This window comes from Perca fluviatilis, chromosome 13 (genome assembly GCF_010015445.1).
Source record: "Perca fluviatilis chromosome 13, GENO_Pfluv_1.0, whole genome shotgun sequence".
NCBI lineage: Eukaryota > Metazoa > Chordata > Actinopteri > Perciformes > Percidae > Perca > Perca fluviatilis.
In genome coordinates this window covers 9,558,327-9,583,730 of record NC_053124.1, presented here as the reverse complement: position 1 = coordinate 9,583,730, position 25,404 = coordinate 9,558,327, and the positions used below count along the sequence as shown (strand labels likewise).

Genomic DNA, 25,404 nt, shown 5'->3' with positions numbered 1-25,404 from the left:
ATCCGCCTTGGTTGTTCACACCGAGGCCAAATTGAAAAAGAAAAAAGGACCACATATGGAAGTGGTCTAAATCTGATTTGAAAAAATCTGATCTCAAGATTTGAGTATTCACACTACTTCTGAAAAGGTCTGACCTGGTCACTTGACCCCCCCCAAAAAAAATAAAAATCTGATTTGGGCCACTTTTGCCTGCAGTCTGAACGTAGCCTAAGTGACTAATGGGAACAACACTTGTTGAAATTGGTCCAGTGTTAAGGAAGACCACTGCAGTGTAGGCAGCAGCAATGTAGCCTTCCTAACGTTAATGGGCAATTGCGCACCTTCCATTTCCATCCACAAAAGTGCAGTTATTGCCTGTGACGGGCTCAGATTATTATAGCATTAGGGAAAGGATCCCTACAGAGATAGAGCTTTTTTGTTTTTCATGTTCTTGTTTTAACATGAAACAGCCCCCGGCCATCGCCAAACCCACCAGACTCCCATTTAAATTCGCAGTCATTTTACCAGCGCAAAATACACTTCATTCAAAGTGGACAGAAACAAAATAAAACAGAACATCAAAAGCAGTCTTGGTTAGTTTCTCCACTGTTCCAACAATCACCACTCTGGTTTGGTTAAAATAAACCCTTAATTCATCCATTTACATGTGCAAATATGCTGGCTCTACACGCTAAAAGTATCGTTTATTTACATGGGAGTCTGGTGGGTTTAGTGATGGTGATTTCAGAGCTGTGTTGGTTAAACAAAAAGGATCTTACTCTTTAACAAAAAGGTCCGTCTCTGTAGGGATCCTTTCCATAATGTCGTCAGACACTTAGAATAATAATCGGAGCCTGTCGGTGACAAAAACAGCACTTTTAGGGGACGGACATTGACGGTGCACATTTAATGCCCTGTAGGATTACATTGCAGCCGCCAGTTAGTGTTCTTGCTCAGCACCGGACCAATTTTAAAGATTGTTGTTCACGTAAGTCACACCAACGCATGGGGAAATAGGGTGCCGTAAATTACCCTTTAAGATTCTGGAGATGTAATGTTGTGAAAGGTTTTGAGAACAGCTATTTCCAGGGCTGAATATTTTTCGGAAATGGGTTTTCCGTTCTAATAACATCTCACATTTTAGTATTTTTGTTGTGACCTTCACTCCTACCTTTAATACCGTGTCCTCCTTCTGCTCAGCATCTTTTTAAACACGCAGCCTCGTCCGGCTTGAATATAACAGCGACGTGTGTACACATACTGGACTCAATCCTGATTCAAACCAGCCCACTTCACAGCCTCCGTACTTCAGATTTCTTCGGGCTGCGCCACTTTTTTTAAATTCTCGCCTAAGCAACCCCATTTCCAGCAAAAACTGTCTTGTCCTGTTAGTAGTGTCCTGAGGAGTGTCCCAGGACAGTCAGACACTGTCCTGTACAGTGTCCTGTGACTCCCATGACTGTCCCGGGACAGTCAGACACTGTCCTGTACACTGTTGTGTGACTCCCCTGACTGTCCCGGGACACTCCTCAGGACACTACTAACAGGACAGGACAGTTTTTGCTGCCACTGCTTCTCCCCATTTCTTTGATATAGATAAGGGACAATGCTGCCATCTTGTGTTATAGAAATGTAACCAAATTTGGCCAAATTTCTAAGCTTTAAAACACAGTCATTTGGGTACAGTAATGTGGACACTTGCCACAAGTGTAGAGAAGTACAACTTTGATCTGCAGTTATATTTTTTACGGAGAAAATATGAAAAAAAAAAAAAAAAAAAGCATAGATCAAAATAAGACAAGCTCCCGTGTATAGCACATCAGGGAATAACACAAACCAAATATTTGATCAGTTACATTTTTTTTTTTTTACCCAGCAATTTAATCAAAATGTGTAGGGCAGGAAGGGGGGCTTTATCGTGAAAATTAACTTCCGTTGATCCAGACTAGGTTTAGCCTTCCATTAAGTGAATAATTCAGTCCAACTTTGCATGTGCTGGCAGGGTGAGACACTAACCTATTTCAAATGTGACTCGCCTTGTTTGAATAGTTTCATCCTGTTGACGCCAGCTGTATGCTCCTATCCCAAACCGTTAAGTCCCTATGGGTGGGCAAAAAAAAGAAAAAAGAAAATAAAAAATCCAGACATATCAGAGCCATTGTTTACAATTTTATTATCGTTATTGTTTTCTCGCTGTCGGATAAAAGCAGATAGAGAGGAGCATAATAATCCGAAACAGCGTGCGGCTTTGGGGGTTTCCTGTCCAAAGCCGCACGACAGAACGGTCTGAGGTGAGTATACGTCAACAATACAGGGCAAAAACCCCCCCGCTGTCATAAATGCTACATAACACTGTCCGTATCATAAACAGTCACAATAATGGCTGCCGTCACTTTATTTATTTTCTTTCAGATTTTATGACAAGTTATTAGCCTGTAACCCGTTCATGACACAAGAGATATTCTGAGGTAAGCTAGAGTTGGCTAGTGTTGTACTGAGCAAATAAACATCTATGTACTGTATTTCTATAGTGTTGTGACTGGGTCATATCCTGTTCCTGTGAGCACGGCAGCTCATCTCTACCTTGGCATAGCTTTGGCATAAGGAGGTAACATGGTAGGAGGTGGGGTTGCGAGGGTATTTGAGTTCAAGCGTCATTGTCCATTTCATGAACTTTAATAAAAAAAAAAAAAAAAAAGGGAGTAACTCCCGAGGCCTTGGGCCGGTAAATACAGGGACTAAGTAATGCAACAAGTTGAAGTCAGCTATTCAAGTTTGACAAATAACAGTTTGTATATTAGTGCTAATTTGATAGGGAAGCACTCGCGCTCTCTGGGTTACGAACGCGTTAAATGCAGGTACAGGTTCCGTTAACGCGCGTCCCGCTTTCCAAATTACAGTGCGATCCGCTTTGAAGTGCAGCTTCCGCGGTCCGACAAAAACAGTACAGGCGCCTAAGCTTTTAGCTTATTCCGGCGAAAAGGAGAGAAGGTGCTTGCAGCGTGTCGGCTGACGCGTTCAGGTTTCGTCACATTTTTGTTTTAGCGTTATTTCAAACGTTAAAAAAAAAAAAAAAAAAAAAAAGAATCTGAGTAGACGTTATGTATCTAGTCTAGCTTCACTGGCTGAGTTGAGGATTTGACAGACAAGACTTTGAAATGAAGGATTATACTACAAAAATGACCAAACAGCAGCATTCAGTATAACAAAGAAGACATATACCACGATATATATTGCCCTAGGCTCGTGTTTGCTAATATAAAAAGGTATAAATAACAACATCCTGTTTTTTTGGTTAAACACAGTTAAGATGAAAGGAAAGGAAAGATGGTAAAGGAGAAAAAAAATTAAATAAAATATAAAGCGTTGTGTTAAGACTTCACTGTCCTTATCCACCATGTTTCGGGATTACCTGAGATTCCAGTTGTCCCTCAGGGCTTTTTTTTCGGTTTCGCGCGACAGCACTCGTCGACTGATCGACTGATTGAACCAATCGACTGATTGAGGTTTTTCGCAGACCGGACGGGGGTCGAAGACATTCAAGCAAGCGGGGGGCTTCCGTATCCCCCATAAACTAGATCCTTTGATAGCGTACTTTATCCCCTACACCCAAACACCTGACCTGCAGGCTCAGCACGCTCACGGCACCACAGTCCATCGACCAACCACTCTTTGATAAAAGGCTAATAAGAAGGCATGTAGCGAAGAAAAAATAAAAAGGCTTAAAATGAGCGAGGTATCCTTTACATAGTTCTCCTTCTAAGGAGTTTAGGCTTTTAAATACCATCTTGGAATGCACTATATATTGATATATATATATATATATATTTACTGTATATTGCTGTTAATATAAGCAGGATTACTGTTGATAAATACAGTGGCCTCCTTGCCATCAGAGGCACCTCAGCGATCTTCAGCACCCGTTCTCCCTTTGATTTTTGGGTGCCAAAGACCCTCCCAAGGGTGGAGGAGGAGACACTTTGTGTTTTTCCTATTTCAACGGACTTCAAATTCAAATATGACGATCCAAACTCCACCCGCTTGGGTCACTCTTCATCCACCGTCTCCCTTTTGGAAGCCTCCTCTTTCTGATCCAGGACCTGAGGGGCGGGGCTCGGCAGGCCTGCGACCTCTGCAGGAGCCAATGAGGAGGGGTCTTGGTGGTCAACAATCCTGTGGGAAGAGGTCTCCTCCTGTGGGGGAAAAAAAATTAAAAATTAAGTACGGACGCGTAAGCAAAACATTTGGATTTACACTCGGTAGCCACGTGATCAGATACACTTGGGGCAAGAGTAGGATTGGGCACCGCGAACCGGTTCCAACTTGGAATCGTTTCAAAAATTACGATTCCAAAGGAATCGTAATTCGGTAAAACTGTAAATCACCACTGAATAAAAATTTAAATGTCCTCTTATCTGTAACCCGTTTTCAACTCCAACCCTCAAAGAATCGGAATCAAGAAGAACTGGAATCAAAAGGAAGAATCGGAATCAGAATTTCTTTTAATGGAAATGATGCCCAACCCTAAGCCAGAGGCATACAACCCGGTGTAGATTCAAGACTACAACTGTGTTCACCCTAGGGCTGCTCGATTATGGAAAGAATCATAATCACAATTATTTTGGTCAATAATGAAATCATGATTGACACAATTACTCGTTGACTTTTGGAAAGACGTAATTATTGAAATAAAAAAAAGAAACAGGGAAACAGTTCAACAATATTATTATTACACACACACACACACACACACACACACACACACACACACACACACACACACACACACACACACACACACACACACACACACACACACACACACACACACACACACACACACACACACACACAGAGACACACACACACTTCCCTCCAATACTTTTCGACAAAATAAGAGTTGACTTGCAAGACATAATTTGAAAAATAAATCGTTTTTCTCAATTACTCCATTTTTGGGATTGTTAGGAGCAGAAATTGTAATCACGATTAATTGCACAGCCCTAGTGTACGCACAAAGACAGAAATGTTCAAACGCATTCTTTTTGGCAGATTTACAAGTACGTACTGTATGACCGATTCTGTTTTAGGAATCTCCGTTGGGCGCACATTCACGAGCCTCATCCAAAGTTAGTCGGGACATTTGAGTGATCGGATATCTATTAATATAATCCCGACTTGAATCAGGCTCCTTGGATAGAATTACAACGTTTCGGGGTCACTCTACAAGATGTATGTATGAATATACTAAATATATCCAAGACACGTGTGATGATCATGTCACGCAACTGCTGAATTAGGGTACTGGCACCTTTCTTTGGTCCAATTCAAGCACTGACTGGGAGAAAAAGGCCGGCTGGACCAAAAGCCATTACAACATGTGAAACACTATATTAGGTGAGGATGGCAATGTGTGTGATAGCAATAAACACTAGCAGTTGGTTACGCATTTTCCTGGACAGTCTAGGACTTTCTCAGGCAGCTTCCTTCTGGGTTTAATTTCGGTTGTTTGAAACGCTTCATGTAAAAACCGTGCATTTAGAAAGCTGTAGCCGATCTACATCGTTTTCCCCCAAATCTCTGCAACGGAGGTGGCGAGTGCAAAGTTAGCATGACCCAGACGGAGAGTCACAATGGCCAGATTTATACGGCAGCTTGAAATACGCCGTCGCTTTCCTTAAATGACAGTGAGGCTGCCGGCGAGACTTTCCACACCGTGTTAATGGTGACCAGCCGAGAGACCGCCTGTGTTTATGCTGCAGCCTCAGAGACTCCCTGGCCCTATCAATGTGTACTCAATGCAGCAGACTGGCTCTTACCATCAGCTACCTCTGACTAGGGTTGGGTACCGAAACCCGGTTCCACTATGGCTCCGCTCTCGTAAATTTAGGCTACTTTTAAAATGTCAAACTTTCCCTCTGGGCTCACCAAAGCCGACGTAAAAGCATATTAACCATTCACTGCACGTGATCGCATAGTAAACTTGCTCTGCTGGTCTATCGCTCAGGACAGGACCCTGTAGCCTGCTGGTGGGGGAGGCGGGACAGCCTCCCCAAATTGTCTGCCCTTTCAAACTCCTACCTGGGTGTACAGGCCTTTTGGACACCGTCTGAGAGTTTTCTCCTGTGCAGGACATGCCATAAGTCAGGAGAGGTGTAAAAACAAAGCCTTTCTTTGATGTCATTTTTCAGTTTTTCAAGAATCGGTTTAGGAATCGGAATCGTTTTAAAAGTACCGGTTCGGCATCGGAATCGTAAAAATCCAAACCGTACCCAACCCTACCTCTGACTCGGCTAACACACAACATGTGTGCAGAAAACACATGATGCCAGTGACAACGTTTTCCAGCTTACAATTATCACAGCCAACGAGTTCTCCTACGAGTTGTTTCTTCTTAAGCGGCACCACGTTGACTTACCGGCTCGGAGAACCGATGATTCACCTGATCGGCAAACTCGTGCATCTCTCCATCCTCGCCGTTTGAGTGGCAGCTCGGACTTGGCACCTCGATTCCGTGGCTTTCCAAAATGGCAGCTTCTGGTTGTGTTAAGACAGGGAAGCGGAGGTAAGAGATGGAAACGCGGGAAACAGACATGCAGAGGTACATTTTTTTCAGAGACAAACGGGGCTCAGGAAAATGGGATTCCACACGTCGCCGCCGCCGTCCACAGCCAACTTTTCTCATGATCGGATGAAGTGGAGAACAAAAATCTTCTACTTTTACATAAACTGGTTGAAAACCCATGACACAGTCACAGAGCTGAAAACCAGGCTTCTTTTCTAAGCTCTTAAAAAGTTGACGTTAAGAGAACACCCGGACAGCGGCAATACCAAGTTATCAGGTCCTCACCGATATTCGCTCTTCTCTTCATCTCCTTCCGACGGTTGGCAAACCAGTTGTACACCTTTAATGCCGTCACGCGCTCAAACTCAGACAGCTTGCAGCCTGGGTGACGAAATACACAACATCTCTCACTTATAGTGCCAGCAAATATGGCACAACCACAGGATCTCTGTGGAGACACTACCTCCATCTATAAAAGGCAACTTTCATTTTACAGAGACACATGACTTAGGATAACAGATTTCATTTTACACAAAACAAAAGCCTGAAACAAAAAACAAAAAACAAAAAAAAAAACACACTGCAACTATAGTTGCTACTGTAAATGCAACTATTAAACTCACAAACACTGATACCAGTAAATCTTGGGTTTTATCTACTCCTGTTTTTTTTCCACTGCATGGTACGGCTCGCTCTTTTTTAGTTTTTTCCATTAACAAAAGTTGTAGATAGTACCTCGGTCGAGGTTCCAAGCGAGCTGAGCCGAAACTGGAAAGTAGAGTTAAAACACTTGCAGACCACTGATTGGTCAGACAGAATCATCACGAGCATGACACGGGACATCCCGTGATTTTATATCGCCAAGCTACCGTCAACAGCAACTGCAATTGTTTTTTATTTACTCAAGCCAGATTTCTTTCTTTCTTTTTTTAAATGGCAGCCCGCAAAACTAAGGGAGTTCTATCCGAAGACAGAAAAGTACTGGTACCAAAAACATGAGTCGAGTCAAGCAGAGTTGTACCACACAGTGCAAAACCGTGGAACCTTTTGAATGGTGAATTTTGCATGCCATTACCCTCCTATTACTCAGGCAGACTTTGTAAATAGATATTTTGCTAATTTCCATCCTGCTCTGTGTCATGGCAGTGTGGGCAGTGTGTTTAGATGAGCCAGATGATGCCAAACAGGCTACAGAGGTCCACCGAGAGCCGCCCGATGACACGTAATGCCTAGTTTTCAGCAGACCACCGCTGTTCCGAGCTCCACGCACCGGCACCACAGAGGGAAAGCGCACGCCGTTCATCTAAACATGCTGCCCACACAAAGATGACACAAACCTGGATTGAAAATCGGCAAAGTATCCCTTTAAAATGTGTTGTGTAGTTTCAATGTGCTTAACAATCTTTTTAGAACAAATTCAAGTCTCCAATTTACGCCCCCTTCTACGGCGTGATGCTATGACACGCGTCAAGTGTGCAGAATGCCATTTTAAACAAGAGACTTTATCTCAGCTATCCTGAGCGGCTGCCCGAGGACGTTTCGGACAGGAAACAGGCCTTGATACAGTTCCGATGCGACTCAGTACCTGGTTTCTGAATGACAGAGTTACAGGCGTTGGCGATTTCCTCTCGCTTGGCTTCATCTGGGTACTGGTTCTCCATGAAGAAGCTGTAAGAGATAAACATCCAGAGTATTGGAAACGGTTCAATCATATTGCATCACAGGCTACACATTTATCAGAAGATGGCACCAGTCTAAGCAGTGCCACTGTAGGTACGCCCTCAGTTCATACCTCATCTACTTTTAATTACTTTGTATTGAGCCAGAGCAGAGTAATGATAATATTTATACAGTGGAGGAGCTTCAGGAGAGGTCCTCGCTGCGAAGGAAGAAATTAATGGATGCATTAGGTGGATTCATTTCTGCAATTCAAGCACTGCATGCTTAAATCTATGCCTAGGCCTAGAAAAGTGAAGATTCTCTGGTACAAACAGAAATATACTGTACATATCCAGGTAAAAAGATTAAAAGTAACCTTTTCTTCTTTTCCCTCTCCAAATTTTCCTCTCATGTCTAGCTTCTTTATTTCCCTCTAGAGCTGAAAAAGAATCATTAGCTCATCTTTACAAAACACACAGGGATCAATTTCTTCCAGCCCTCTCTTCCTCTCACCCTCCGAGTTGCCCTATACTGTCCACTCTGACACACACACACACACACACACACACACACACACACACACACACACACACACACACACACACACACACACACAGACACACACAGACACAGGCACTTCACCTCTACTGTACCGTCCTTGGGTGTAAACTAGCTCATAAGGATTAGCACTGCAGTGGAATTGCGTATTCCGGGGGCACTGCTGGTTGAGTCTGGTCTTATTACTGTGAGTGGCCAGACTGCACCCTGTACTTACAGCAACCATGTAATAGAGAAATCAATTGCATACAGCGGGTAGGACTGGAGAGGATTGCCTACTCTTCTTTCTCTGCATCCTTCTGGGTTACTGAGAAGACTGTCTGGGACAAATATGTTACAGAGAACAGGAGATATAATGCACCTAACAACAAAACACCATACTGATCTGAATGTGAGCAGGACGACACAACAGTGAGACGCTAAAGGACATTTCCAACCATGAAGGTTATTTACAGTGACAATTAGCTCAAGTAATACTGCATTCCTATCATATGTGAATAACAATCCATGACCAGGTGGTTGAACCTGTGCTGGTTGTGCTTTGGTCTTAATAGAGTTTTTTTGACAGATCAATGCAAATATGTATGTGCAGGTTTTTAAACATCAAAACCCGCTAAAAATATGCGATAGACTCCTTTCCCTTTGCCAATAGACAAGTATGCCTTTCTGTTTTCCTCTTGTGTGTCAGGTCCCAAGTCACAAACCCTCTGGAAAACAGGGTTACAATAACAATAAACATGAAGAAGTAGAATGGAGGCTAGTGACAATGTTAGGGTGGTCTTCCAAACTCGGAGCTGACTAATTTGGAACGATATCCGAGCACTTCTTGGGCCGAGACGGACAGAATTTGTGGCTGAGATAACGGAAGTTACTGACTGAGGCGACTCGACGCGTGTGATAGCATCACGCCAGAGAAGGGGCTGAAATTGGAGTGTCCACTCAGGTGACATGTTTCCATCACTGCCGATGAGAGCCAATAAATACCCGTGCCTACTGCAGAGTTATTTGCAACTATTCTGATCGTCGATTAATTGTTGAAGTCATTTTTCAGGCAAAAATGCCAAACATTCATTGCAAATTCATTGTAAATGGTGAGCATTTGCTGTTTTTTTTTTTTTTTGACATTCACAAGACAAATTACTTGTGGATTTGTACATCACATTGGTCTTTTGGAAATTCTGACACTGAAAATTTGTGATTTTTTCCTTTTTACATTTCATGGACCGAAAGATTATTTGCTTAATTGAGAAAATGCAAGTCTGATTAATCAATAATGACAATTGCAGCTCTAGCTCAGTTTATGTATACAGTTTTACTTGACCAACTGCTTCATCATTGATGATGCGAGAATGAAGGAAGTCTTAGTTTAATCAGGGTGCAAACCTTGAGTGCCCGAGTTAAATGTTCACCTCTACGGCTGACGTGTATCAAAGAAGAAATCTCCATTTTGTAACATTTTCACACGTGACATGATTGCGGCACAATACAGCACGTGTCTCCTTTTACGGAACAGCGAAGACTTGCTCACCTCTCCATGATTGATTGGCACTCCTTCCTCCAGGTGAACCTGCTTCCTCTACGCAGCCTCAGAGGCCCGCCCGCCATCCCGGCTCTGTCGCCCGCTATGATCCCTGACCTCCAGTCGGGTTCCTCCTTCACCAGAGACCGCATTGATAAGGTGGCCCCTGAAGAAAAGAGCACATGCAACACTGTAACTGTGTGGAGTTTATGTAAACATAGACATTGAATGTGTTTAGGAGTCTAAACACATTCAATGTGGCAACCTGTTAAACCAGCTGAACAAACGCTGTATTATAAGTAAACATTAACCACTACATTATAACTAGTTAGCTTCATCTGAGCTTTTTACTTAGGCTATAAGTTAACTACCAATGAGTCAGCAGTATTCCTAACACTGTTGCAGAGAGTGACGTTTCGCCCAGTGAATCATTCAGACAGTAACTACCGACAGAAATTAAGGTCATGTAATAATAACAATAATCTAATTTGAACTTGGGGTGTAAATGGCAAGTTTTATCAAGTTACGATAGATCGATTATTTGGAGACTGATACAATATTTGCTGATATCACAGACTGCCACGATATGATTTGGTTGTACAGTTGTAGTCTATCACGTAAAATATAGGTTTTTATATCAAAGAACAGGTTCCTCTGGCATATCTAACAACACCATCCATGGTGACAGTTAACAAGGACTGACTTCCACCATATATCTTAACTCTACATTTTAGCTAACATGTACCAGGGATTCTGTGGGGTTTAGCCAAGTTAAATTTAAGACCTTTTTAAAAAAGGGAAACTTTTATATATTTATCTCGGATTCCCGGGATGGTGTGCTTCTGCTCCCAGGACAGAAAATGTCTAATTTTCGGGAACAATATGAGCGCCGACAGACACTCCACAATAAGAGGATTCAACAGCTTTCTGCACGCACTCTCGGTTTATACGTGTAGATCGTCTCCTGACTGCCCGGAATCCAATACTAAAACATTTACACTTAACATTACTGCCTAAATACTTACATTTAATTTACAAAATACGTTTGAATGTGTTGTAAGGGAAACTAAATTCAGTGCACTTTAAGACCTGCAGATACCTTGTTGTATGGTCCATCCTGTTATAAGTTATAATGCTATTCCTACACTATGGTCCAACTAAGCCACATTTGAATTCACACACAGCTGGTACGACAGCCTGCTACTATGGAAAAGTCAGGAGGATTTCAATAATATGGAGCCGCTTCATTTTTAGCATTCGGGGTTCAATCCTCTAGTTCAGTGGTTCCCAGAGTGGGGTCCGCGGACCCCCGGGGGTCCTTGAGGGGGTTGCATGGGGTCCCCAGCAAAAAGGGGAATCATTTATTTTTTACTATAATTCCATTCGTAAGTAACACAAAAGCAGAATGTAGGACTATTATGGCCATGGGTTTTCATACACTTTCTGTAATAAAACATCTAAAAAGCACAACTCCTGTCAGATGGGGGACTCTGGGGTGAAACCTTGTCAAATGGGGGTCCTTGGTCTAATTTGTGTCAGTTTAGGGATCCTTCATGTAAAAACAAAGTCTTCTCTAGTTTATATCTGCCAAATGCATCCCAAGCTGACCGAAGAAGCTATGTGGGCGAATGGCATGCAGCTCAGCTGATGTGCAGGCATCTCCTGTGGCAAGCTGCTGAGGCCGGGGGAGCAGGGAAGGGGGGGGGGGGATGTTACCTGGCTGGGCCTGGGCGGCTGCGGCAGCGTACCACGGCAGCAAGTGCATCAGCAGCTCTCTCTGCCTGCTCCACACTGGATTGGGGTTGGGGTTGAGGTTGGTGTTGGGGTTGGGGAGGCTGCCACTTGCCCCTGCTACCGTCCCGTCTCTGTCCCCTCCCCTGGCCCTGGGCATGGGACTCACGCTGTGCTGGCTTTCACTCCACCTCAGCCCTTCAGTTCGGGACAAAACCAACGGTCAGGCAGGCCACAGCCAGGGATTAGATTATGGACACACCAGTTTAGGCTAATGTAATTGGAAATTGAGAGTTAATTGGGTTTACGGACACACTCCCGTAGACCTGCCTGGCAGCTTTCATTCATAATACATTTAACAACAAATGCCTGCTTTATAATCTATTCCAGTATCTGCCAATTTAAAGTCAATTTGATGGACAGGTCAATAGGAGCCCTATATCAGAAGCAAAGCATTGTGGCCACTGAGGAAATTAGTTGTTGTTAGTATCACTGTTAATAGCCAGTTTGTTAGCCATGTAGGAATGAAAACCAGCACCAGAGTACCTCTAGCATCAGGGCTGAGAACTACAGAGGAGCTCAGGCAAAGCTTGGGTGGGTGGGTGGGGGTGGGGGGAGGGGTGCGATAAAAGGGTTAAGAGATGAAGGGTCAGCAGATGGTCCATCAGCGGCTCGGTTCATTTCATAGAACCGATCATGTAAAAATGTGACTTTCTGACATGAGTTACTGTGAATGCAGGCTGTCTGACACAAACCAATGAAAGCTCTGAGCATCTTTAGCGGTTACTCATTTAGTGTGTTGTAGCCGTTTAACAATTTTTTTTTAAGTATCTACATCCCTGTATCCTAGGACGTGGAGAGGACAACACTTAGCCAAGCTGTTACTCTAGCCTGTACAGACAGACCGCATTCACCCACTAAAGTTTCATTTCCAAACCAGAAGCCTTAATATTATCGATTAGCATCTCCTGTGACACGACCACCTTTATCGTTTGTCTTTTCTTCTGAAATGATAGATTTGCCTCGTGTCCTTCCTTGACCTCGCGGCCCTCGAGGACCAGGATGGAGTTTAGTGTGAGGAATTGGCGGTGCGTGGGTTTACCATGCAGGAGGATGGGGGTCAGATGGTAGGGGAAAGGAGAGCAAGCAGCGGTTCACATTCACTCAACACAAAAAATCCTGTCCCTTTTGTCAATCCTTCCTTCCTACATTATCTAATCTTTTATCATTAGCCCGACAGTCAACCTCGAGCTGCTGATCTGCAATTTTTCATAATCAGTCTTCCTGTACCTAATATCCATCGTCCTTGATGATCTACAATCCCACTCCTCTGCTCTGGAATTGGCTAACTGTACACTAGGGTTGGGTACCGTTTGGATTTTTACGATTCCGAACCGGTACTTTTAAAAACGATTCCGATTCCTAAACCGATTCTTGAAAAACTGAAAAATGACATCAAAGATGTAATAGGTTTACTAGCGATCACGTGCAGTGAATGGTTAATATGCTTTTACGGCCATTTTGGTGAGCCCAGAGGGAAAATATGGCATTTTAAAAGTAACCTACATTTACAGTAGCTAGCTAATGGTAGACTACAGAGAAAGGGGGATATTTTTTACGTCCGTTTCGGAGCAACAGAGGGAAAATATTTCAGTCGACACATTAAGTGGAACTGAAATTTTCGTTCTAATCCGGTCCGATTCCTACCGGTTCCATAGTGGAATTGGGTTTCGGTACCCAACCCTAGTCTACACTGTACCTGAAACGTTCGGTTACACGGTAAATTGGTTCTTTGAGTGAAGAGGCTATCTCTCCACACAGTTACATGTTCCATATGTACAGGGACTGACCCAACGGGGGTAGTTGACGTGGATATCACTTTAAGACACGCCACTACGTGGCCCATGCCAGGACATAAAAGGCCCAGACGTGCAAGGGTTCACTGATTAAAATGGACTCAAAAGGTATCAAAGCGGCCTTGGTTCTCTTCACTCAGAGAACCAAGGTTACTTTGTAACCATACGTTCTCTATCGTATATCTCTCCACACAGTTACATATTCCATATGTACGGGGGACACTTTAAGACACACCGGGAGGAGACAGAGCAAACCAAACTCCCCCCACACTTCCCAAGATTCTCGACCCTGGTATTTGAATGAGACATCTCTGCCTACCAGATTGCTGAAAAAACGTGTGTCAAAGAGAAGAACCCCTTTTGTCTATTCTTTCTTCTCCTTCTTTCCTTTTCCGTGATACGCTATATACAAATACTCAGATCCGTCCTATCGCTGCTCGATGCTTAGGCGCCAGACGCAGCCTTCAGCACGGCAAACCCCGCAAAGCGCAAAAGGTTGGGTGTGAAAGGACGGAGGCCGCTCAGAGGGCCCGCCCCTCTGCAAGTCGGACTGACAAGAGCACCGGCATCTCCCTGGCCGGGCCCAACCGGCACAGGGTTGTGGTCACTGTGTTGGCTGTTGCGTAGTGGCACTCTGCACCATGCACCGTGCACGACTGAGGGGTTATCCCTGGACAACATTGCATGTTGATGCCCCAAACACAACACACATTGGCCACGGCCATCTTCTAACATCTATGACTTTTTCTTTTATCGGCTGGTTTCACAGACTCACAGTGAAAAGACAGAAACAGCCTGAACAGTATAGTCAAAACCTGCTCTAAAATTATTGGTGCGAAACAAAGAGATTGAAGATAGATTGATTGAGAGAAATAGGGAAAAGAAAGAATTTTTTTTTTTTTCATCATTTTTTTTTTTAGATTTATTTTTTTTTTTTTCTAAAAAATTTTATATATATATATATAAAAAATTTTTTTTTTTTTTTTAAAAAAACCATTAGGGGGGTTTTTAAAGGTTTGTGTTTTTTTTGTTTGTGTGGGTTTTCTGTAGCTGCTCTTAACGAATTGCCCCTTGTGGGATCAATAAAGTTGTTGAATTGAATTGAATATCTGGTGTCAGCCGACAGTTCCAGCGTTCACCGCCAGTTCATCATGCATGCAGACGGGTTACCCCTCACCATCAACGCATGCTCGGCTCCCCAGACAGAGCACACAATAATCACGGCCATCTTCCACAGGCATTCTCACATTGCAACCGGTGCAGGGAGGACCCTCCTGGCTCGTCACGATGACATCACCCGGGATACCCGGAAGTGGCTGAATACACGCTGGAAAATGTTTGTAGCAGCGGCTGCTAACTACTGCAGCGCTCTTGAAATCCCGCTTTCCCCAACCGACTAGCTCAGTTTCGATAGCGTGAAATGTGCTTTGTGTTGGGCGCGTTAGCAGAGTTTATCGTGCAATAAGCCGCACGGTAACCCCTCTCTGTCTTTACTCTTCAATACAAGTGCGGGAAGGCAGACCAGAAACCCTGAGAGGGGCCCGGAGACCAGCTCTCTTCTCACACAAGGTAAGTGGATGTAAGAATCTTCCTTTCCCTAAACTCGTAGCTTTCACCTGCTCACACGTCTCCCTCTTTCACAGTGGAAATCAGTGAATCAGCGAACCCATGCACACCTGGGCCTTTAATGCCCCGGCACGGGCCACATGGTGGCGTGTCTTAAAGTGATATCCACGTCAACTTCCCCCAGTGGGTCAGTCCCCGTACATATGGAATACGTAACTGTGCGGAAAGAGATAGTCTCGATACGATGGGGAACACCGTCCTTGTGTTGTCCTGCCTTGACCCCTCCAACCCCCCAGCCTGCCCCGCACGCGCCTCACCTGGGTTATTCCTCTCCAGCAGGTACCAGCGGTAGAACGCTCGGCGTTTGGAGTCGCTCATCTCCAGGCCTTGCTGCAGCAGCCACTGGGAAATGTAACTCTGGCTGATGCCTGCGTGCGGGAGGCAAGGCATGTTATCTTAACACATGAAAGACATTGATTGATTGGATGGTGCGCCAACAGCATCTGTACTGTAGAGATCGGCCGGGAGCCAGCTCTGGAGTACGTCCTGTTAAGCTAATGAAGCTGCCCCAATACCAATACCTTGATTAGGGACGCGTGATTTGGTGCATGCTGCTCCTAGAAAACCAGGATTAGCCAAGTAGAGTAACTCTACTTGAACTAGAAGTTCTATCTCTACCCAAAAAAGGGTTGCTGGGTTGTTGATAGGGGCTTACTGTATATGTTGTATAATAGGATATCCTCCGTGTGGCTGATTCTGTTTTAATTCTTTTAAAAGGCAACTCAAGACACTGTTATTTAAACAAGCTTTTAGTGGACTGGGTTTAATTTATCTTTGACTTTTTAAACGTTTTAATTTTATTCAACGTATTTTAATGTGGTTGTACCTTGTAAAGCACTTTGTGATTTTTATCTGTGAAAAGCGCTCTATAAATAAACTTTACTTACATGCTGTATGTTGTTCAATGTGGCATACGGTCATTAGTGTTATAATGATTTTCATTATCTGTCTCTCTTTTTATGAATTGATTAACCTTTAAGACCAGAAAAGGTCTAAAAATTGTTTTCCAGAAATCAAGATGGCCTCTTAAAAATGACTTGTTTTGTCCAAACTGATTTTTCAACTTAAACTTATATAAAAACAGAGAAAAGGCAGAAAATTATCACATTTGAGAAAGCTGGAACCAGTGAATGTTTGGATGGCGAGGCACTTTTTCGCTCAAAGATTACAGTCCCTATTTTGTATGATTCAGAATCGATTCACTAATTAAAAAAAAAAAAAAAAATATATATATATATATATATATTTTTTTTTTTATTAAAAATAATAGTAAGCAAGACAGTTATGTTAATTTTGACAGAACACGATGATCCCATCAGCTCGCTCTTTCTACAGAAGCATATAGACACTCAGCGAGTGTTGGGGGTCAGTACATTACACTTTGATTTCGATATTTTCATACGGGCAGAAGATTGTAACCTATTTCCAGATTATCGCAGTCGTCATTTTCAGTTAAAGTTGCGTGCTCTCACACACCTTTCTCTGCTTTTTATTCCGTTTGGTCAGACAGTGACCATCATCAACCAGTTAGCTTAGCAGCCAGTTATGTTTTTTAGCTTAATTTACCTTAACTGAACAGCTTCGGAGTCATTGGAATGGTTATATCAAGGCCACACCCCCACCCTCCACCTTGCCCCTCCACTCTCTCCTCCTCAATAGCATTTAAAGCTACAGGCAGGAAAGCTCATTGTGGGTCTGGCTCTAGTGGCTGTAATTCTGCACCAAGGCTGAATTTGAGGAAAGAGACTTCAGATACAGTATTAGGGGACCACTAAGGTCTATATAAAAAGAGACTTCAGATACAGTATTAGGGGACCACTAAGGTCTATATAAAAGAGACTTCAGATACAGTATTAGGGGACCACTAAGGTCTATATAAAAGAGACTTCAGATACAGTATTAGGGGACCACTAAGGCCTATATAAAAGAGACTTCAGATACAGTATTAGGGGACCACTAAGGTCTATATAAAAGAGACTTCAGATACAGTATTAGGGGACCACTAAGGCCTATATAAAGAGAGACTTCAGATACAGTATTAGGGGACCACTAAGGTCTATATAAAAGAGACTTCAGATACAGTATTAGGGGACCACTAAGGTCTATATAAAAGAGACTTCAGATACAGTATTAGGGGACCACTAAGGTCTATATAAAAGAGACTTCAGATACAGTATTAGGGACCACTAAGGTCTATATAAAAGAGACTTCAGATACAGTATTAGGGGACCACTAAGGTCTATATAAAAGAGACTTCAGATACAGTATTAGGGGACCACTAAGGTCTATATAAAAGAGACTTCAGATACAGTATTAGGGGACCACTAAGGTCTATATAAAAGAGACTTCAGATACAGTATTAGGGGACCACTAAGGTCTATATAAAAGAGACTTCAGATACAGTATTAGGGGACCACTAAGGCCTATATAAAAGAGACTTCAGATACAGTATTAGGGGACCACTAAGGTCTATATAAAAGAGACTTCAGATACAGTATTAGGCGACCACTGAGGCCTATATAAAAGCATCCAAAAAGCAGCATGTCATAGGACCTTTAATAACGTTCACAGAGAAAACAAAGTACCTGTAACTTGGCCTACGATTGCCTGAGAGATCCTGCGATTGTTGAGGAAGGATTTGATCTCTTCTTTCACCAGGTTGCTGTCTCTCCTGTAAAAAGCGACATGGTGGCATTAGATCCGTTCCACGGTGGTTAAAGCGCCAGCCGTTGCTCCGACTAACCATATTCACTGATGCTTCTCTTTTCTCAGCCGTCCCTAAACGCCTGACCTGAATTAACTCCGCTAAAAAGTCCCGAAGAAGAAGTCTGCGCCTCAGGGGGACAGCAGCTGTCATTATCTGATGTTATAATAGTCTCTCTTTGTCTCTACCGGTCTTTCGGTCTCGCTTCCCAACTGGTCCTCACACGGCTCTCTGATAACACTACGCTCCACCATAGGGCTGCTCCATTATAGGAAAAAAATAAAATCATAATCACGATTATTTTGGTCAACATTAAAATTCGATAATGTAACACGATTACTCATTGTCTTTTGGAAAGACGTTGCAATTACTATTATTAACTTAAAAACAAACAGGGAAACAGTTCAACATTAATCAAACTGTGAAAACAGTGTGAACTGTGAAATTTCCCTTAGTACTTTTCCCATTGGAACATTTTTTTTTCTTCGTTCAGTACACAAGACAAAATAAGAGTTTACTTGCAAAACGTAATGTGCAAAACAATCGTTTTTTCCTCTCTCGATTCATCCGTTTTTGTGATCATCAGAGGTCCTGCACACTGCCTGCGTGGCGTGAGCGTGGCGTTTCTGTCGCGTGTCAGTTGCGTGGCGGCTGCGTGGCGTTTCCTATGTCTTTGCACACCAGAAACGTATCTGACGCGGCGCTGCTGCTGCTGCTGCTGGCCTTGCCTGGACACATGTATGTTTCCCATAAACATAAACTGATTTGATTACAGCAAAGACAAAGTCGGCAGTATTGACGGCAAAATAGGCTACAGAATATTTCAGGTGCAATATTTGAAAATCGATAATTATTTTTATTTTTTTTTTAATTACATTTATATCTGCATTTATGTCAAAACCTAGAGACTTTCAAACATCAAAATGTCATTTATTAAATGTATTTGTGTCAAAATGACATATATAAACATCTTTTCCTATTCTATTTTGCCTGGAAACGTTTCCAACACGCTTGCGTGTCGCGGGAAAAATAGACCTCGGTTCTATTTCTAGCATGCAGGCGTTTTCGGCGCGGATCGAGCCGCGCCGGAGACGTGCGTGTCACGCGGGCAGTGTGTAAGCTCTAACCTGTTAACATGGGAGCTGAAATAAAAACGGACACGCCACGCAGCTGACACGCTCACGCAGGCAGTGTGTAGGAGCCCTTAGGAGCCGAAATCCAGCGTCGTGCTTCGCCCGCGGCCGGCTCACCTCATGTACTCCTCCACCTTCTCTTCCAGGTCCCAGTCCTCCTCCCCCATCATGTCGTAGCTGAACGAGCGCTGGACCGCCACGCTGGGAGGGTAGAGGGGCGGAGGCGAGGCCTCGTAGCTGTTGCTGGGCGACAGGGCGGCGCCGTCCAGGCCGGAGGTCTGAGTGGTGGCGGAGGCCAGGGAGAGCGAGGAGGACGAGGACGAAGACGAGGACGGGGCCGGGGCGGCCGCGGCGGGGGTGTTGTTGGACGGGGCGGGCTGAGAGTCGCAGTGGGACGGGCGGTGGTCCGGGTCCAGCCTCTCCAGGGACTCCAGAGCGTGGATGATCTGAGGTTTGGTCATGCCGGACAGACGCAGGCGCTGCAGGAGGTCGATCTGTTCGATGGTGTAGCGGGGCTCCGCCTCGCAGCACTCCATTCTGGCATCTAAAGACATAAATCAGGGGGGTTCCCTACCATAAGAAGGCTTAAAGGTCCCATGGCATGAACATTTCACTTTATGAGGTTTTTTATAATTAATATGAGTCCCCCCAGCCTGCCTATTGTCCCCCAGTGGCTAGAAATGGTGATAGATGTAAACCGTGCCCTGGGTATCCTGCTCTGCCTTTGAGAAAATGAAAGCTCAGATGGGCCGATCTGGAATCTTCTCCTTATGAGGTCATAAGGAGCAAGGTTACCTCCCCTTTCTCTGCTTTGCCCGCCCATGAGAGAGAGACATCATGGCTTTCAAATGAGCAAAGTGGCAGTTGGTCAAGGACACACCCCCACCCTCCACCTTGCCCCCCCCTCTCTCTTCCTCAATAGCTTCAGACACAGAAATGGCACATACTAAGGAAAGCTCATTGTGGGACTGGCTCTAGTGGCTGAGACACGGACCCTACACCGGAGCCTTACGTGCACCTCTCGAAAAATTAAACTGGCTTGGTAGCGTTGCACAGGTACACAGCCTATGAAGTCAACCACGCCTCTTTATTATCATAAAAAAATGTATTCTAACGGGATCACTGGTCACTTTGCACTTTATTGTGGGTATTAGGGAACGATTATGAACGATTAATCGCTTTTCAAATCGCGATTTGAAAGAACGCAATTAGCTTGTCCTCTAAACCGCGATTAAATTGATGCTGTGCTTTGTACACTGGGAAATGTTGAAAGTCAGTGAACGTCGGTGACTAGTGGCTACTGTTGGTCTCCTAGCCCAATGGTATTCGGGTCCGTTGAATGTCTTCTCAGCTTTGTTTATTCTGCTCTTTCCTGTAACCTTGTGTAAAAACCCTGGCTAGAAACTCAATTCTGGTGAGAGAGAATCCTACAGCTGCTTGTGAGCTTAGAACTTCTCTCCACTGCGCGGTAGATAAAAGTCATCTGAACCAGCCACTGAACTGGACCTGAGAGAGAACTTTTTCCTCCCACAAAAAAGGGCAGGGAGGTGTGTTCTCCCTGCCTCACGCTTTCCGCGTATGCCTGTGGAAGTGCAGGGGAGGCCCCAGAACAGAGCCAGACCGCCAAATACAAATCGCAGATGAATGAATCCAATTTGACAAAGCGGTCCTGACTGAACTACTAATAATCGGTATCGGCCTTTAAGAAACCAGTACCGGTCAATCCCTACTGTGCGTCAATATGAACCAAGTGTAGCCCTATTAATACACCTGCATACCTGGGTTGATATCTCACCAGATAAACAGCACCCCAAGACTTCACACAGCGTTACCGAGGCATACACCGCTATATTTATCTCTGCCTTTGATAGATCTTAAATTTAGACAATATGTCGCAAACTTTCTCACAAACCTGCAGACAAACTGATACAGGATGAAAGGATTATTAATAGATGAAACCCCAAATAAAAACGGACATTCAAAGCTGAATTCAAACACGACACTTCCTTTGTCGACGAGCATTTATCTCGAATACAACACTTGAACTGCAAAAATTGACTACATTATTTTAGTTAAGGCAATACCAAAGATTTCTTTTATAGGTTTATAAATCAAGAAACTCGACTCATCAGTCTACATTCTGCATGTAACTGTTACAAAAAAAAAGCAGACTGCATTCTCCTCTGAAGAACCCTTGGGTCATTCAAAATGTTGGCACCCTTTCAAACACTTGGCACAGACACTTGGGGGCTAACCTTGCTCCATTTGTCCAGGCTGGAATTAAAGTCAGATCACCCTGGCATTCATAACCTAGCAATCAGGTCCATTCAGCCTAGTCATAGCCACCCGTCCATCTCTTCATGTCCTATACCTGCCTGCCATGCGGTCACACTGGGTGTGTAGGAAGCCTTGCCTTCAGCATCTCTGGTTACTGTACAGACTACAGTGTGAAGTTCACTAGGGCTGTGCTCGATTGAAGAAATTCTTAGTCGACTAACACTCATTAAATTGTATCGACTAATCGATTAGTTGATTTAATCGACAGATCTGTAAATCTGAGTTTCTCCGCAAAGAGCCATGCAAAAGCACCACTTTAATTATTGTGTTTACCAGAGATGTGCTCGTACGTTTCTTGGAAATAAGTCATTCAGCATGAAAAAAAAAAGAAAGCATAAAACATGACTAATCGACTAAAGAAATCTAAGTTGACTATGACCAAAACGACCGATTAGTCGACTAACCGACTAAGAGGGAGCAGCCCTAAAGTTCACATTAAACTCAGTTAGAAAATCTACCAATCTGAAATGACCTTGCATACTTGAAAAAGGTAAACACCTGGGGAAACATGACTTTATTTTAAAATTAATTTTGCCCATCTGATGAAACACATAAACAAGTGTTAAATAGTAGAGCCAACGGCCTTTAAAAAGTTGATCTTGCTAAGTGGGATGTAATGCCGAATTGACGAGAAAGACTCGAAGATGTCTAAGACGTGTCAAGTCCAATACTGTTGTACTTCGTTGATGAGCAGGACAAAGTTGACTTGCCAGATACTATTTCGGTTTCAAACTGTGTGTGTGTGTTTACAGGACAGACTGGCACCTATCAGAGCTACAGTAAAGTATGTCCATTTTACCACACGCACTGGTATTCTTGGTTCTTTATGTGCAGAAAACTAAAAGATTCTGAACTGAGCAGCAAGCTGGCGTTGCGCTTGAAAAAGTGAGTTTAACCGCGTCCCGTCGCTGATTCTTACCTGGCGGAGGCGGTGACACAGACAGGCGCCCCGGGAGCGGCTCAGCGCGAGGGGTCGCAGCGGGGACACACCACTGTCGCATGGCTCCGCGGAGTTCAGCTCGGCTGGACCTCTACAGAGTCAGACAGGAGACCTTGCTGCAAATGTGTTGCGGTTAAGCTGCCCCCGTTAGCATGCTGGCAAACCTACAACAGCAAATGACTCGCTAGCAGGCTACATTGGCTAAGCTAACACCCTCAACTGTGGTTGGTTCCCTCGGTTCCCCCTGAACACCAGATTCCCATCGATAATAGCTCCTTGCTACCGTGTTGTGTCAAGTTGGCCAGTACAAGACCAATAGAAAGCGGAAGTAATGCAATGTAACCTTCAGAATAAAAGCACGTGTGGCAGCCCTACAAACTGCCGCTTTTTGAAAGTTGTATGGGTTTTCTCAAATAATAATAACCTCTTTTTGAATATATTTACGATACTTAAAATCATGCATAAGCATTCGCCTACAGTGGTGTCTGACTGGGAATGAAACCTATCGACATGTCGTCCTTAATGGCACAGTGTTACAAGCCCCTTATAGGCTGGTAATACCACTCAGTGGTGGAAGAAGTATTCAGATCATTTAGCTTACTTAAAGTAAAAGTACTAATACAACACTTGAGTACAGTAAGTCACTTGCAGGGTTGAATGAATGTTAAATCAATGTGAGCATCAAAACTAACTAAATGACTTTTCTCAGATATAATGATTATATTATGTTCCCAAATGGACTTCTTTAGCAAGTTTTGTCTTTAAACTTCTGGAGTGTTATTTATGTACTATCTGCTCTAGCCTTTCCAACATTTTAGACACAGATATGGTAATAATAACGGTCCAAAATCATGTGAAATTGCATTTACAGTCAGTTAGTGAAGTAACGTTTCTTGAGGCAGGACCCCTGCCAAATAAACACATGCACCTAAGTCTTCCTCAAACCGAGGGAAAACACTGATATAATAATGTAGGCTACTTTGTTACATTCCGCCACTGTTCTTACTTATGTTTTAACCCTTTTATTTTAATTAAGTGAGCTAACAGCTAGCAGATGGAGCCACCACACAGTAAACAATAGGGGTAAAATGGGCTAAGAGTAGGCTACTTTACTGTGTTTTATAAATAACATCGTTCAACTCATGATTTAAGCTATTATGCAAAGTTTAGCAAAATATATGTATAAAAGATTTGTGCATACACGTTTGTTTCACCACAATTGCAATGTATTTGCATTACAGTGTTACTGATTACTCTTCCGTAGCTTTGTTTTCTGAAGAATCGGTGTACAAATTGCGCTTTTATTTTGAAGGACAAAGGAAACATTACTGTTGACTCTGGCCAAATTGACACTTCAGTCGGTCTTGTCTCGGCTAACTTAACTTATTTAAAACTTGCACTTCGGAAGTTAGCTAACGTTACAGCGACAATATTTAACATGAGCGGCTATGTACGAAGCCTTTACGGTTAAACGCGGCCGCATGCAAACATTCGTTGTGTTAGGTCGACGGGGCTGGGATGGCTGGGACACATCCAGTTGCTAACGAGTTAGCTCGCTAGCTAAACGTTAGCTAAGTTAGCTGATAGCTAGCGATGGGTTGTCCCACCGCGGAGCACCCATGGATGTGAGAGCGCCTCTCTCTTACCTCCCGTTGCTGTGGAGAGATTAGCGGCAGCCGGCTAGACGAAGAGGGTGAAAACTGTAGAGAAAGTGGCGGTCCACCCGACCCCACTAAAGAAAGTAACTCGTGTGTCCGGCGCTGACGGTGAATTACCGAGCAGAGGGTAAACGGTGCGGGGTCATATTGTCTTTCAGCTATGCAGTGGGGAAATACTGTATGCAAATGTGGGGAGTCTGTCTCAATTTATGACCCCTCACCCGATACCACTGTCAAGCTAGCAAGAACCATAATTATGATTTCCGGTTATACTGTACATAGAAATACCATCCCTACATTGAAGTACCACAATGTGCCAAAATAAAAGTAAAGGTTACATTTTAGCACAAGTATTGGGAAATTAAAATACCAACAATGCTCATACATGTATCAAGTTTATAAAGCATATATAGCGACACTCTATTTCCAACAGTATATATATATATATATATATTTTTTTTTTTTTTCTCAGCTAAATATGTCACTAAAGCTGTCTGCCTTGTCGCAGCACCACCTGACTCTGAAGTGCGTTTGTCCGCAGATGAGCTGCCTTTCTCATTTGCAAGCATTCATTAAAAGTTATTTCATTTAAGAATGAAAAATTATAAAAAATGCTAATAATTGAAAAGAATTGTCCCATACACAAACCAATAAGAGTTACGTTACAAAAACACAATACCCCCCCCCCCTTCCCATCCCAATTATATTGGTTCAATGGACCTTTTTCATGGCAGACATGTTGACATGTCATAGTAGGAAAAGCACAGGTCTATTCAAAACCATTAAAGGTCCCATGGCATGAAAATTTCACTTTATGAGTTTTTTTTTAACATTAATGTGAGTTCCCCCAGCCTGCCTACGGTCCCCCAGTAGCTAGAAATGGTGATAGGTGTAAACCAAGCCCTGGGTATATTTATATATAAAAGAGACTTCAGATACAGTATTAGGGGACCACTAAGGCCTATATAAAAGAGACTTCAGATACAGTATTAGGGGACCACTAAGGTCTATATAAAAGAGACTTCAGATACAGTATTAGGGGACCACTAAGGTCTATATAAAAGAGACTTCAGATACAGTATTAGGGGACCACTAAGGCCTATATAAAAGAGACTCGATACAGTATTAGGGGACCACTA

At 43.4% G+C, this 25,404-nt stretch overlaps 1 protein-coding gene across 4 annotated transcripts; it reads right to left on the bottom strand.

The window, feature by feature from the left end:
- Positions 1–3,417: 3,417 nt before the first annotated feature.
- On the bottom strand, positions 3,418–24,488 carry zgc:91944 (uncharacterized protein LOC436941 homolog). 4 transcript variants are annotated; one of them, XM_039820995.1, is made up of 11 exons: positions 24,254–24,488; positions 22,587–22,698; positions 19,448–19,874; positions 18,079–18,164; positions 15,751–15,861; positions 11,997–12,209; positions 10,290–10,446; positions 8,130–8,212; positions 6,830–6,925; positions 6,398–6,516; positions 3,418–4,172 (listed from the first exon to the last, which is right to left on the bottom strand). In XM_039820995.1, the coding sequence occupies exons 2-11, from the start codon at positions 22,666–22,668 to the stop codon at positions 4,026–4,028; spliced, it is 1,521 nt and encodes a 506-aa protein (XP_039676929.1). In that variant the 5' UTR covers positions 22,669–22,698; positions 24,254–24,488; the 3' UTR covers positions 3,418–4,025. The 4 variants fall into 4 exon arrangements, with proteins under 4 accessions (XP_039676929.1, XP_039676930.1, XP_039676928.1 ...); XM_039820996.1 differs by lacking the exon at positions 22,587–22,698; XM_039820994.1 differs by lacking the exon at positions 24,254–24,488 and having other exon boundaries at positions 22,587–24,238.
- Positions 24,489–25,404: the final 916 nt, after the last annotated feature.